Source organism: Panthera leo, chromosome B4 (genome assembly GCF_018350215.1).
Source record: "Panthera leo isolate Ple1 chromosome B4, P.leo_Ple1_pat1.1, whole genome shotgun sequence".
Taxonomy (NCBI): Eukaryota; Metazoa; Chordata; class Mammalia; order Carnivora; family Felidae; genus Panthera; species Panthera leo.
In genome coordinates, this window is record NC_056685.1 from 23,823,947 (window position 1) to 23,838,283 (window position 14,337).

At 37.1% G+C, this 14,337-nt stretch overlaps 1 protein-coding gene across 8 annotated transcripts in view; it reads left to right on the forward strand.

Moving 5' to 3' along the window:
* MYO3A (myosin IIIA) overlaps window positions 1-14,337 on the forward strand; it is a 241,940-nt gene that overhangs the window by 153,926 nt on the left and 73,677 nt on the right. For all 8 annotated transcript variants that reach the window (XM_042945148.1, XM_042945151.1, XM_042945153.1 and 5 more), the window contains one exon: window positions 1,982-2,129. In XM_042945148.1, coding sequence (XP_042801082.1) covers window positions 1,982-2,129 — 148 coding nt within the window. The remainder of the gene's footprint in view (window positions 1-1,981; window positions 2,130-14,337) is intronic.

Consider the following 14,337-nt stretch of genomic DNA (forward strand, 5'->3'; position numbering starts at 1 on the left):
AGGGGCGCCTGGGTGGCGCAGTCGGTTAAGCGTCCGACTTCAGCCAGGTCACGATCTCGCGGTCCGTGAGTTCGAGCCCCGCGTCAGGCTCTGGGCTGATGGCTCGGAGCCTGGAGCCTGTTTCCGATTCTGTGTCTCCCTCTCTCTCTGCCCCTCTCCCGTTCATGCTCTGTCTCTCTCTGTCCCAAAAATAAATAAAAAACGTTGAAAAAAAAAATTAAAAAAAAAAAATGGATAAAGGACCTGAATGTGAGACAGGAAACCATCAAAACCCTAGAGGAGAAAGCAGGAAAAGACCTCTCTGACCTCAGCCACAGCAATTTCTTACTTGACGCATCCCCAAAGGCAAGGGAACTAATAGCAAAAATGAACTATTGGGACCTCATGAAGATAAAAAGCTTCTGCACAGCAAAGGACACAATCAACAAAACTAAAAGGTAACCAACAGAATGGGAAAAGATACTTGCAAATGACATATCGGACAAAGGGCTAGTATCCAAAACCTATAAAGAGCTCACCAAACTCCACACCCGAAAAACAAATAACCCAGTGAAGAAATGGGCAGAAAACATGAATAGACACTTCTCTAAAGAAGACATCCAGATGGCCAACAGGCACATGAAAAGATGCTCAACATTGCTCCTCATCAGGGAAACACAAATCAAAACCACACTCAGATATCACCTCACGCCAGTCAGAGTGGCTAAAATGAACAAATCAGGAGACTATAGATGCTGGAGAGGATGTGGAGAAACAGGAACCCTCTTGCACTGTTGATGGGAATGCAAACTGGTGCAGCCTCTCTGGAAAACAGTGTGGAGGTTCCTCAAAAAATTAAAAATAGACCTACCCTATGACCCAGCAGTAGCACTGCTAGGAATTTACCCAAGGAATACAGGAGTACTGATGCATAGGGACACTTGTGCCCCAGTGTTTATAGCAGCACTCTCAACAATAGCCAAATTATGGAAAGAGCCTAAATGTCCATCAACTGATGAATGGATAAAGAAATTGTGGTTTATATACACAATGGAGTACTACGTGGCAATGAGAAAGAATGAAATATGGCCCTTTGTAGCAACGTGGATGGAACTGGAGAGTGTGATGCTAAGTGAAATAAGCCATACAGAGAAAGACAGATACCATATGTTTTCACTCTTATGTGGATCCTGAGAAACTTAACAGAAACCCATGGGAGAGTGGAAGGAAAAAAAAAGAGGTTAGAGTGGGAGAGAGCCAAAGCACTCTTAAAAACTGAGAACAAACTGAGGGTTGATGGCGGGTGGGAGGGAGGGGAGGGTGGGTGATGGGTATTGAAGAGGGCATCTTTTGGGATGAGCACTGGGTGTTGTATGGAAACCAATTTGACAATAAATTTCATATATTAAAAATAATAAAATAAAATAAAATAATATTTAATTGCATTTTAAAGTAGTTGATTATAAAATAAACTCAAATACATTTTTGTCTTTCCCCAAGTTACCATTTATTCTCTATTAAACAATTATGAATGAATAACGCAAAAGTAAATAATGATTCTTTAAAAGAGGTGAAGTGTTTTGTAGCAAGATGTTTTAATTGTTCTAAAGTGAAAGACTAAAGACATCCTTACACAGAATTTTTGCTTTTCTGGTATGATTTTTATTGAATATATTTTTGTGGTCTTCTGAGTGCTGGCCAGGTTTTCTGTATGATTCATGACTCACTTGGGGCTGTGATCTTGTACCCACAAACCCATAGGAAAAAGTATAGGACAGGTTTCTGTAGTACAAGGAAAATCTTGTATCTTTTACATGTTAAAATTGATGCTACCTACTTTATGTTTTATGGAGGGAAACTTTTTCAATTAAGAAAATTTACACTCTGTGTCTTGGTAGGAGTTTCTTAGCTAAATCACAAAAGCATATTCTGAGACACCCTGCTTTCCATTCCCTCTTAAGAAAATAAGTAAGGACTCAATAATGCCTCTTTAATTTTCCAGTGGGAACGGTGATGAGCTGAGCATTGGCATTCTGGATATATTTGGCTTTGAGAACTTCAAAAAAAATTCCTTTGAGCAGCTGTGCATTAACATTGCAAATGAACAAATTCAGTATTATTTCAATCAACACGTGTTCACATGGGAACAGGTAAGTCATGGTACTATTAAGATTCATGTATGTGTGTGTTACATGCAGAATTGTACTAATGAAGCAAGACTTAGATCATAGGTTTAGGGCCTTAAATATATAGACAAAGGAAAGATTTTCTTTTCTCCATGCCTGTAGTAAAAACAAAAATAAAACCAGAAAACAAGTATGAATTTAGTGTCTCCATATGAGATGCCCTTCCTTGAAAAACCAATGCACCCTTCTCCAAAACTTAGCAAGTCTGAGCCCTTATACACAAACAAGTTTCCTTTGGAAATTTAAGTCAGCAGATGTGTCCAACTGTTTCTCTTTCTGTAGACTGTGTAGCTGAAACTCTGTTTGAAATTTAAATATCCATCTAAAATGCATTAAACTTCAGAATTCCGGTAACTAGGCAACAGAACACAAGATAATGGGTTTGATGCAAATGCCATGAAATGGCAATTTTGACAGGGTACAATATGTAATTTATGATTCAGCTTCAAAAATCAGAGACTTACTTGAATTGCATTTGGCAAAGCTGTAGTATTAAAATTATTTAAATTATTTTATCAAGTCTAAAAGCAGCAGTGGTCATATTTTGTGTCATTTAGTGTGTCATGTGTCTCCTGTAAATAATATCACATTGTTTTGTGCTTACTGAATAGAACTGACGTTTTTACTTAAATCTGAGATAAATGAGAGGTACATGAACTTCTTTTGATTCAAAATATTTAGGCTTATTGAGAATTTACTTTAAAATTGCATTTTGAAAACACTGGTCACAAAAGAAAACCTCTAGATATTAACATTTCTTAGGCCAAAAAAAGGGACAAAAGTGTAAGGTTTTACCTGTGTTTGCATAGCTCTGATCTACCCCAGGATCTTGTTCTATCAAATATTCATTCCTCTCTTCTTTCTCACTCTGTGTCTCTCTCTCTCCTCTTTCTCCACTCTTCTCCATTAGCGCACGCAGTCCCGTAGCCTAGGTAAATAATGAGATCTTTAAAAATTGTTAAAAACAAAAGCCTTTCTCCAACCTGCTTATCTCAGTAGCTATGGCCTCTCTCTTCCCTTCACAGCCAAGCTGCTTGAAAGCATATTCAGTATTCATTGCATTGTGTTGATTTCTTCTCTACCTGAGTATATGAGTCTGTAGCATCTGGCTCTGACCTCGCCCACTCTCCTGGAATGGGCCTTCCTAATCTCATCAGTCATTAGTATCAGAAACATTTTAGTCTCTACATTATTAGCCTTTCTGTAATTTTCAACCCTGTTGATAAATTCCTGTTTCTGGAAAACCCCTCCTTTAGCATCCCTAATACCATCTTTCTGTTTCTCTGCCATCTTCCTGTCACTTCCTGTACCATCTCGTAAATCAGTCGTTCTCAACCCTGGCTGCATATTAGAATCACTGGGTACTGGAAAATCCCAATGCCCAGACCCTGTCCCAGACCAGTTAAATCAGATCTCTTGGAATGAGATCCAGGCATCAACATCTGCTAAAGTTCCCAGTTTATTCCAATGTGCAGCCAAGGTTGAGAATTACTGTCCTAAATGTTAACTCACGAAAGAGCTCTATCCTCTACCCCTTCTCGTACTCACTAGGAAGGATCATCCATTTCCATTCTTTCGATCACCCCCTTCATGCTAGTAATGCTTAAGCCCCCATCCAACCCACCTCTCTTTTTGAACTCCTGGCCTCCTTTTAAGACAGCTTCCAGAACTTTATATAGAATTGAACCCACCGTCTTTCCCTCTCACTTATATTCTTCCTCAGCAAGTGACATCTCTATATGCCACTTACTCAAGCCAAAAATGCATTTCATTTCTCATTACTGAAATCCAGAAAATTAGTGAGACTTGTTCATGTTTCTCCCTCCTCTATGCTCCAGTAAAAATATTTGGTTTATATTTGTGCCTTTCTCACTAGGCTACAGACTCCTTGAGGTCAAGGATTATGTCTTAATTCATTTTGAATCTTCAGAGCTTGACATACAGCAAGTGTTCGAAAAATATCTATTAAATGAATGTCATCTTGCTTTAAGGTCTCACAGTGTTCACAAGATCCATTCTAACCAGAGCCTGAAACAAGTGAATTTTGTTTTTTTCTTTGTTTGTTTGGACTTTCTGATGGGGATCTATTAGAATTACCTTCTTCATGGGACCAGGTGCATCTTCATGTATTTCCCATGTGATTAATTAGCAACTTGTGTTGGTAGGATTCTGTTATTTTTCTCTTTTGCAGGTTGAGGTTAGAACATGGTTTGATTGGAACTAGTCTTTAATCCAATGTACATATCTTTCAAAATTATTTGCTCTTCATTTTTTATAGGATGTTATAGTTTATAATCCACTTTGATAGCCTTGAATTTCATCCATGATCCTAATGCTGTTACTGCTTTTGTCTTTGGGCTTGCTACAAATGAAACTATTCTGGAAGACTCTTTTAAACATCCTTGAGAGGCTTTCAAGACAAAACAACTCAAAATTGTCCCTAGCAAATTAAGATTTCAACTAGAATCCAGGATTATACAAAGCAGTTTAAGGAATTGAGGCCATTCACAATCCTTTCAAGTGCCTTTCTAGGGTAACTACCCAAGAATCTCTGCTTCATAATCTTATGGGACAGGCATTGGCAGCTGAGTGATCAGGTTGATGAATGTGTGATCCGCTGGATATGGGATTAGTCAGTGATTCTCTTGATTTTAACATGTGGGTGTACACGTTTGGGTTTTTTTTCCACTCTGTCACTTCTCTGTGAGTGCAAAAATTGTAACTGAGAAATGCTAACTATAGCTGTGTGTATTAGCTATCACAGGTAGAGAACACACAACACACTGATTTCTATAAATGAGAAATAGCTATGAAGCCAAATCATAAATTAGAGTTATGGTCACACTTTCCTTGGTGAGATATAATCATAACTTTCACCTGAGAACTCCTTCATTTAATAAGGCCATTATTGCTTATCCGTAAGACATACTCAGTTTCATGGGCATTCAGATAATCTGGCAATCTGAGCAAGACACAAGCTTCGGCCAGCACCTTCACAGATGATACAACTTCTGCTTCTATTTAAACCAACAAACATTATCTTTACTGGCAGTCCTGCCACAATGGAACATAAATAAAGGTTTGCTGAAAACACTATTTTTTTTAAATTTGGCCCAAATTCAATTGACATGTAATACACAGTGGGACACTCCAGCAAAGTTGGTTATGAAGGTATTTTGAATATTGTTTTCCCATTATTTTCCATTAAAACAATAATCAACAGACTACAGTAAAATATTTTTAGTGAAAGAGTTTATGTCACTGACCCAATCCATAGTTTGCTGAGTGGATAGTTTTAAATAATACATAGCTTCTCAGACTTTTCTGGAGTTTGATGGTTCATAATATTTGAAGCTTCCATACTTTTCCAGCACTGGAAGAACCATTTTGTATATATTGATTTTAACAAAATTTAAAGGGACAATTTATATATGAAAACAATAGTTTGAAAATTAAATCACAGTCTGGATTCCTGTGGCTACCTACAAATAGACATTAAGAGTTTAGTAATCTCTTGATTAAGAGTTTTGTAATCTTTTGATATTCATGACTCAGGCTTTTCTAAATGAGCAGCAACTGAAAAATATAATTTTCTGTCAATTTAATTAATTCCACAAATAAAGTATTTATATGTCAGCCTTCCCTATTACATTTGTATGGCATTATTTTGACACACACTGTTTACTCCCATATTTTTCAAAAAGCTGTTAGTGAAGCAGCTGAAAGGGCAGCGAACAAGTTACCACATTTCTGATAAGGGAGGCATCTTCTTACAATAACATTTACACTGAATCCCCACAGGGACTGTGTAGCCAAGATTTTGATTTTGCTTGGTTGTTTTTGTTTGTTTTCTGGCATTCTTCCATGGGACGGAGAGCACAACAGTAGTCAAAGTGTAATTAAAGCTTGAAGTTCTCTTCAAGGAGTCATGCTGATGCTATAGCAGTGGGTTTTGTCCTTTCTTTTAATTGTGCACTATGATACATCATTGTGGTATAGACCATGCAAAAGAAATGAACCCTGTTCCCTAGAAGTTTATGTTATGTTTCAAATCAAGGGGACTGAACAGCCAACCACTGAAGAGTCACCAATGGGCATGAGTTTGAGGTGGAACAAACGCCACTGTTGTTTAGGACCATTAGGCACCCGAGACATAGGTATCCTACGACGTATTGCTCTAGAATCCTGAAGATTCACTCTCCTTGCTTATACTCCTACTTACACCTAGGGTGAGCTTTCTTATCCATTAGTGCAGGACATCTTGCTGGCTATTAACTGAGCTGAAGTTCGTTTTTAAAGTGAGCTGTTAATACTTGTTCTGTACAAGGATAAGCTGTTACATACATCATTTATATATATACCCGTGGGTTTAAAATTAAAAGTTAGAAGTCATTTTATAAGCAGGAAACCATTTACAGCACATAATGGAGACAATAACTGTAATTATGGCTCTGGCTTCTCTTGCAGAAAGTGATGTGTATGACTTTCCTCTCCAGCTGTTCATATCTCAAAGTTTGAAGCTTTTGAGATTTTGAATATGGGCTCCAACACATAATTTGTGGCAATTACAAAGAACAAAAATTCATTCATCATACAGTATCTACACTTTCAACTTTTTTTACGTTACGAAGTAAAAAGAATCAGTCATCACATAAAAAAAAAATGTGTGGGCAAACCCCTTAGAAATGCCTTCAAATTGTTTTGCTTACAAAGTGTGAATTTTTATTTCATATTCAAATTTCTTCCCTATTAAACCATATGCGTGCAATGGTGGTAGCATTTGTCTTATTTTAGTTCTCCAAGTGATAAAAGCCAATTTATAGGCATTTTCTTAAAACATTAAAACAACCATGCATTTAAGAAACAAATAGATACAACAAATCTTGCTTTTTAAGTGCTTGGCCAAGTTTTGGGTTACTGTTTGAGATCACATATAAATTTTCTGTAGACTCACGTACTGAGTGTGGAAGTTGATATGCAAGTGACTGGATATGTGTGGAGCATCCCTACAACAGATCCCAGCTGTGAACGTGTGCTCCTCTCCCGCCGTCTCTTGGCAGGCAGCCTGTTGGGTTCCCGTGCCCCCCGCCCCATCTCTTGCTTTATACCCGTGTTGCACAGTGTGTTTCTCTTTCATCAGAGAAGCTGGGTCAACACCTTTAATGTGCTGTGGGGATTTGTGGTACTTATTTTGATAATTTGGTATTATTTTAAAATACTTTTTAAAAAATATTTTCATTATGGGGTGCCTGGGTGGCTCAGTTGGTTGAGGCTCCAACTTTGGCTCAGGTCATGATCTCCCAGTTCATGGGTTCAAGCCCCAGGCTCTGCACTGACAGAAGGGAGCCTGCTTCAGATTCTCTGTCTTCCTCTCTCTCTGCCCCTCCCCCCTTCTCAGAAATAAACTTTAAAAAAAATTAAATAAAAAAAATACTTTCATTATGATAAAAAGTAATTTTGGAAGAAATACATAATAAGGAGGTTAGATCCATTCAATTACTGTAGTTTTCTACATGTGAGTTTAGAGCATACTTGACAAGCTGAAATAAAATTTTTTGGTAAATGTTTAAACATGACAGTAAAGGAAAAATAGTTTAAGTTGAAAGAAATCTTGGTATATGAAAAACTACATTTCTGGATTCCTAATGGAAATTTCTCCTTATCCTAAGCCATTACCTGTCAGTAGAATATAAATTTGTAAGATCTTTTATGGCTTTTGAAGAGTTTTTAAGAATAGGTTTTATACACAAAACCTGACTAGATTACAATGTTCATCTTAATATACACTGTTTCCTTTTCTTTCTGAAAAAAGAAGCTGCTCTAGGAAGCATCATTTAAAACTTTTCCTCCAAAGTTCATTAAATACATGTAAAATAAAATAAGTATATTTTTTTAGGAATTATCGACCATAGTTCCTCATTAGGTTACTTGTCAAATGGTAAATCAGTGACCTGTGTCTTCTCAAGTTACTGATGATCAACATTCCCTGTGGCTTGCCACTAACTTTAACAAAAAAATCAACAGGATCATTGATATCAGCTTTGAATAGAAAGTACAGGAGGAGGGGCGCCTGGGAGGCTCAGTCGGCTGAGCCTGGGCATCTGACTTAGGCCCAGGTCATGATCTTGAAATTCAGGAGATTGAACCCCACATCAGGCTCTGTGCTGACAGCTCAGAGCCTGGAGCCTGCTTCGGATTCTGTGTCTCCCTCTCTCTCTGCCTCTCCCCTGCTTGTTCTCTCTCTCAGAAATAAGTGAACATTAAAACATAAGTACAGGAGGAAATAGATTTCAAATCATAATTACTATTTTACATCAAGAGTTTAGATTTTACAACATGCATATAACCACCTTGTTTTCTTCATTTTTAGTTTTTAAAAATATTTACTTGCTTCGGTGGAATGTTATTACTAACAATATTATAGGTATGTAGAAAGAGAGCGCTTAACCGACTGAGCCACCCAGGCGCCCTGTGAAAGAGAGCGAATGATAAAGTAAATGTAAAATATTAGCAACCAGAAAATTTGGGGAAAGGGCACCTGGGAGTTCTTTGTACTGTCCTTGCAACCTTTTAAATTTGGAGTTATTTCAAAATGAAAAATGGCACAGTTTCTTTTTTCTCTGTAATAATAAAAAAAAAACTCACCTTGAATAGTGATAGCACCTTAAATCCTAGATTTTCAACCTTGAAAACATTTTTCTTAGAATGAGTAACTTCTTCTCAGTGGTTTCTTTCCACTGTGAGCAATGTTTCCATAAATGAGTATACTCATGTGAGCAGTTGGCGAGTAGGATTCTTTTACTAAAGGCAGACATCAGGGAATAAATGTGTTTATGTGCTTCTTTCCCCTTGCAAATGTTCTGTTAACAGAATGTGTATGCATCTATTCACTATGTTTCACAACACGTTCAGGCAGCGTGGGCATTTTGAAATGTTTGAACCAGAAGAAACCTAAGTAGATCATCCATATTTCACAGATAAAAATGACTCATTATGAGTTGCTTGAAGTCACAGCCTAGTTAAACAAAGCCAGAACCCAAATCTGGGTCTTCTGATACATATCTGGGGTTTTTCTCACAAGCAAACAAATAAGAAAAGTTGAGAAGAACCAGGGACCTAACAAAATAATCTCTCATGCAGAAGAAAAGGGTGTTCCATTGATTTGAAAGAACGGGAGGAAGGAGGAAGAAAAGGAGGGAGGAAGGAGAAGAGAGAGAGATAGAGAGAGGCAATCTTTCACATGAAAAGCCAAGGGGCATCCATATAAGGTAACAAAGAAGGAAACTAGAAAGAACAATAGCACTGAGGCAGGTGGCAGTGGTAACAGATACTGTGACACTGGAGGAAGCAGAAACCACCTAACAGGATAGATCTAGAACTAACTGATGGAACAACTGAAAAAGAAAATACAGCACGAGCAAAAAATTCCTAGGATGTGACTTCAGGGTTAGAATGGAAAGGCAGACAGACTCTTTGCTGTGCCCTAAAGGACAAGACTCTACCTGTTTGTCTATTTCTTCCTTCCCCAGGCCCACCTACTTTTAAACATACACATAGTAGGTGCTCCACGAATGTTTAAGGAATGTCAGTATGTGGCATCTTCTACAATGATCTATTCAGAATGCCACAAACCTAGGTGAATTCCTAATACCATCCCGCATCAAGTGGACTGTGTTTATAAAAATAAAAGATACTTGATTTATGACTTCCAAACAGCAAACACAAGAGAATAAATATTGAGGATCATTTATCCCAGCTGTTAAAATATTTATAGAATCTAAAATATGTGAAACTGCAGAGCAGTGTCAGATGGTTGACTTACCTACACAACAGACATATGACTTCATTTCATAGGTATAAATTCAGTGAAAGACTTGAATGCACCCTGTCGCTGCATACCCCCACCTTTTATAAAAGAAAAATACCATATGAGCCAAACTCCTTGATTGAAACCTTGGTGGTTTCAGGAAAATCTTTTTGAAACTTCATTCTTAGATAAATCTGTCAGATGGTAGTAGAAAAGTATTCTCCCACAGTAAAATGATAGAGTGATGCTTTCGGGGAGTAGGTAGCACCTGTCTTTTACATGGTGATGAAGTCTGCCTGTTTTTACAAATATGTGGAAATTTAATCAGTGTCTTCCTGAACAACCAATGGGTCAAAATGGAAATCAAAAGAAAAATCAAAGACCATCTTGAGACAAATGGAAATGAGACCACCACATACCAAGACTTATGGAATGCAACAAAGGCAGCTCTAAGAGGAAAGTTTATAACCATAAACACATAATTAAGAAAAAAGATGGATCTCAAGTAAGCAAATCTAACTTGATACTTCAATGAAATATAAGAAGAAACAAGCTAAGCCCAAAGTTAAAAGGAAGGAAATAACAAAGATCAGAGCAGAAATAAATGAAATAAAGACTCAAAAGATAATAGAAAAGAATAATGAAACCAGGAGCTGTGTTTTTTTAAAGATAAATAAAATTGACAAACCTTTACCTGGACTAATCAAGAAAAAACCAAAGAGGACTGACTAAAAAAATTAGGAATGAAAAAGAAAACATTACAGCTAGCTGATACCACAGAAATACAAAGGATCAAAAATATAGAAGAAATGGAAAAATTCTTAGAAACATACAACCTACCAAGATTGAATCATAAAGAAATAGAAAATATCACCAAGCCAATTACTGGTACAGAGATTGAATCAGTAATCAAAAATCTCCTAACAAAGAAAAGTCCAGGACCGTATGGCTTCATTGGTGAATTCTACCAAACACTTAAGAATACCAATTCTTCTCAAACTCTTTCACAAAAGTAAAAGAGGTGGGAACTTCAACCTTATTTTACGAGGCAACCATTACCCTGATACCAAAACCAGGCAAGGACACTACAAGAAAATCAGACCAATATCCCTGATGAACAATAGATGCAAAAATCTTCAACAACATATTAGCAAACCAAATCTGACAATACATTAAAACTGTCATACACCATAATCAAGTGGGATTTATTCCAGGGATACAAAGATGTTTCAACATACACAGATCATTAATATGATACACCAAATTAACAAAATGAGGCAGAAAAGAGCTTTTGACAAAATTTAACATCCATTCATGGTGATAAGAAGTCTCAACAGGGGCACCTGGGTGGTTTAGTCAGTTATGCATCTGACTTCAGCTCAGGTCAGGATCTCATGGATTGTGGGTTTAAGCCCCATGTCGGGCTCTGTGCGGACAGCTCCAAGCCTGGAGCCTGCTTGAGATTCTGTCTCCCTCTCTCTCTGCCCCTCCCCTGCTCATGCTCTGTCTCTCTGTGTCTCCCCAAAATAAATACACATTAAAAAAGAATTTAAAAAGGTCTCAAGTGGGTAGAGAGGGAATGTACCTCAGCAGAATAAAGTCCACATTGGACAAACTCACAGCTAATATACTGAAAGGTGAAAAGCTGAGAGATTTTCCTGTATGATTAGGAATAAGACAAGGATGCCTCCTCTAACCACTTTTTTAAACAATATATTGGAAATTCTTGCCAGAGCAATTAGGCAAACAAAGGAAATAAAAGGCATTCAAATTGGAAAGGAAGTAAAATCGTTTCTGTTTGCAGATGACATGAAATTTTATGTAGAAAACCCTAAAGACTACATCAAAAAATTGTTAGAACTAACAAATTCAGTAAAGCTGCAGAATACAAAACAGTATCGAAAAGTCAGCTCTATTTCTATAAACTAACAACGATCTATCAGAAAGAAATGAATATGACAGTCCTTTAGCATCAAAAAGAATAAAATACTTAGGAATAAATTTAAGGAGGTGCAAGATCTGTATACTGTGAACTATAATACATTGAGGAAGGAAATTGTAGAGGGCACAAATAAATGGAAGAATTAGTATTGTTAAAATGCCCAAAGCCATTTATAGGTACAGTACAGTCCCTAACAAAATTCTCATAACATGTTTCACAGAAATAGAGCAAACAATCCTCAAATTTGTGTAGAACCACAAAAGACCTCAAAAAACCAAAGCAATCTTAAGAAAGAACAAAGCTGGAGATTACCATACATCCTGATTTCAAACTATATTACAAGGTATAGTACTCAAAAGAGTGTGGTATTGGCATAAAAACAGACACATATATCAATGGAACAACATAGAAAGCCCAGAAATGAACCCAAGCATAGATGGTCAGTTGACTTTTGACAAGGGTCCCAAGAATTCACAATAGGGAAAGGAGTGTCTCTTTAATAAACCGTGCTGGGAAAATTGGGAAGCCACATACAAAAAAATGAAGCTAGACTCCAATCTCACACCGTACACAAAAATCAACTCAAAATGCATTAAAGACTTGAACACAAGACCTGAAACTGTAAAACTCCTAGATGAAAACATAAGGGATAACTCCTTGGTATCATCCTTGGCCATAAGTTTTTGGATTTGACACTGAAAGCAAAGACAGCAAAAACAAGAAATAAACAAGTGGGAGTACGTCAAACAAAAAGCTTCTGCTCAGCAAAGGAAACCATCAACAAAATGAAAAGACAACCTATGGAATGGAAGGAAATATTTGCCAATCATATATTTGATAAAATATAGATAGGACTCCTACAACTCAAGGGTAAAAAAAAAATCTGATTAAAACATGGGCAGAGGATCTGAGTAAACATTTTTCCAAAGAAGATGCACAAGTAGCCAACAGATACATGAAGAGGAGAATGCAAATCCAAACCACAATGAGCTATCACCTCACACCTGTTAGAATGGCTATCATCAAAAAAGAGATAATAAGTGTTGGCAAAGATGTGGAAAAAAGGGAATTCTTGCATTACTGGTGGGAATAGAAATCAGTGTAACTACTACAGAAAACAGTATGGAGGCTTCCCCCAAAATTAAAAATTGAACTGCCATATGATCTAGCTATCCAACTTGTGGGTATATATCCAAAGGAAATTAAAACAAGATCTCTAAGAGATGTCTGCACCCCCATTTCATTGCAGCATTACTGACAATAGTCAAGATATGGAAACAATCTAAGTGTCTGTCAAAAGATGAATGCATATAGAGTATTACACACACACACACACACACACACACACCACCCCATGGAATATTATTTAGCCATGAGAAAGAAAGAAAACCTGTTAATTATGACAACATAGATGGAAACGTAAGGGTATTATGCTAAGTGAAAATTGGAGACTAGAATGGTGGTTACCAGTGTCTGGGAGTTGGGGGAAATGGGGAGATGTTGGTCAAAGAGTACAGTTCCAGTTTGAAGATGAGTAAGTTCTAGGGACCTAATATACAATATGTTGATTAGTCAATAAAACTGTGCCATATTCTTGACAGTTCCTAAGAGAATAGATCTTAAATGTTCTCACCACAAAAAAGCAATGGTAGTTATGTGATGAGGTGTTAGCTGATTCCATGATGATACTCATTTTGTAATATGTAAGTATATCAAGTCAATACATCATACACCTTGAACTTATACCATGTTATATGTCCATTATATCTCGGTAATGCTGGGAGAAGAAAAAGAAGATAATTTCCCCAGGAAAGTCACTTAGAAGCCAGCTTCAGGAATGAATTCCGTTTTTAATTTTGTGAAGATTGTGTTTTTAAGCAATCTCTACACCCAAAGTGGGGCTCAAGCTTAAGAGTCACGTGCTCTATCAACTGAGCCAGCCAACCACCCCCAGGAATAAATTCCTAAGGAAGATAGAGATAGCACATGACCAGGAGGACATGTAAAAACAAATGAGAAAGAGACAAAGAAACAAAAGTCAACCTAACATGAAGGATGTTTGTAGTGAAGTCCCTGAGCTTTTCCTCTAACTCTGATCTCTACCTCCACAAATCTTTGCCCACATCACAAAAGCTGACAGTGGTGTGATGGTATTTCTGTGCCCAAGAAGAAGTTAAATTATGTTTATTATTATGTCTCAGAATAATGACACAATAGCTGGCAGGCGTTGTGTAATATGGGCTAAGCATAGATCTACCATATTTCCCCCCAAAAGTATCCTCTTAAGTAGTTTAAGATCTAATCAAATAAATGCGAATGCAACAATACATGGTCATTTTCACCTATCAAAAATATCAGAAAAAAATTTTAATGAGAATATGCAGTGCTGGTGAGGATACAGCAAGATAGGAATGTGTATGCAG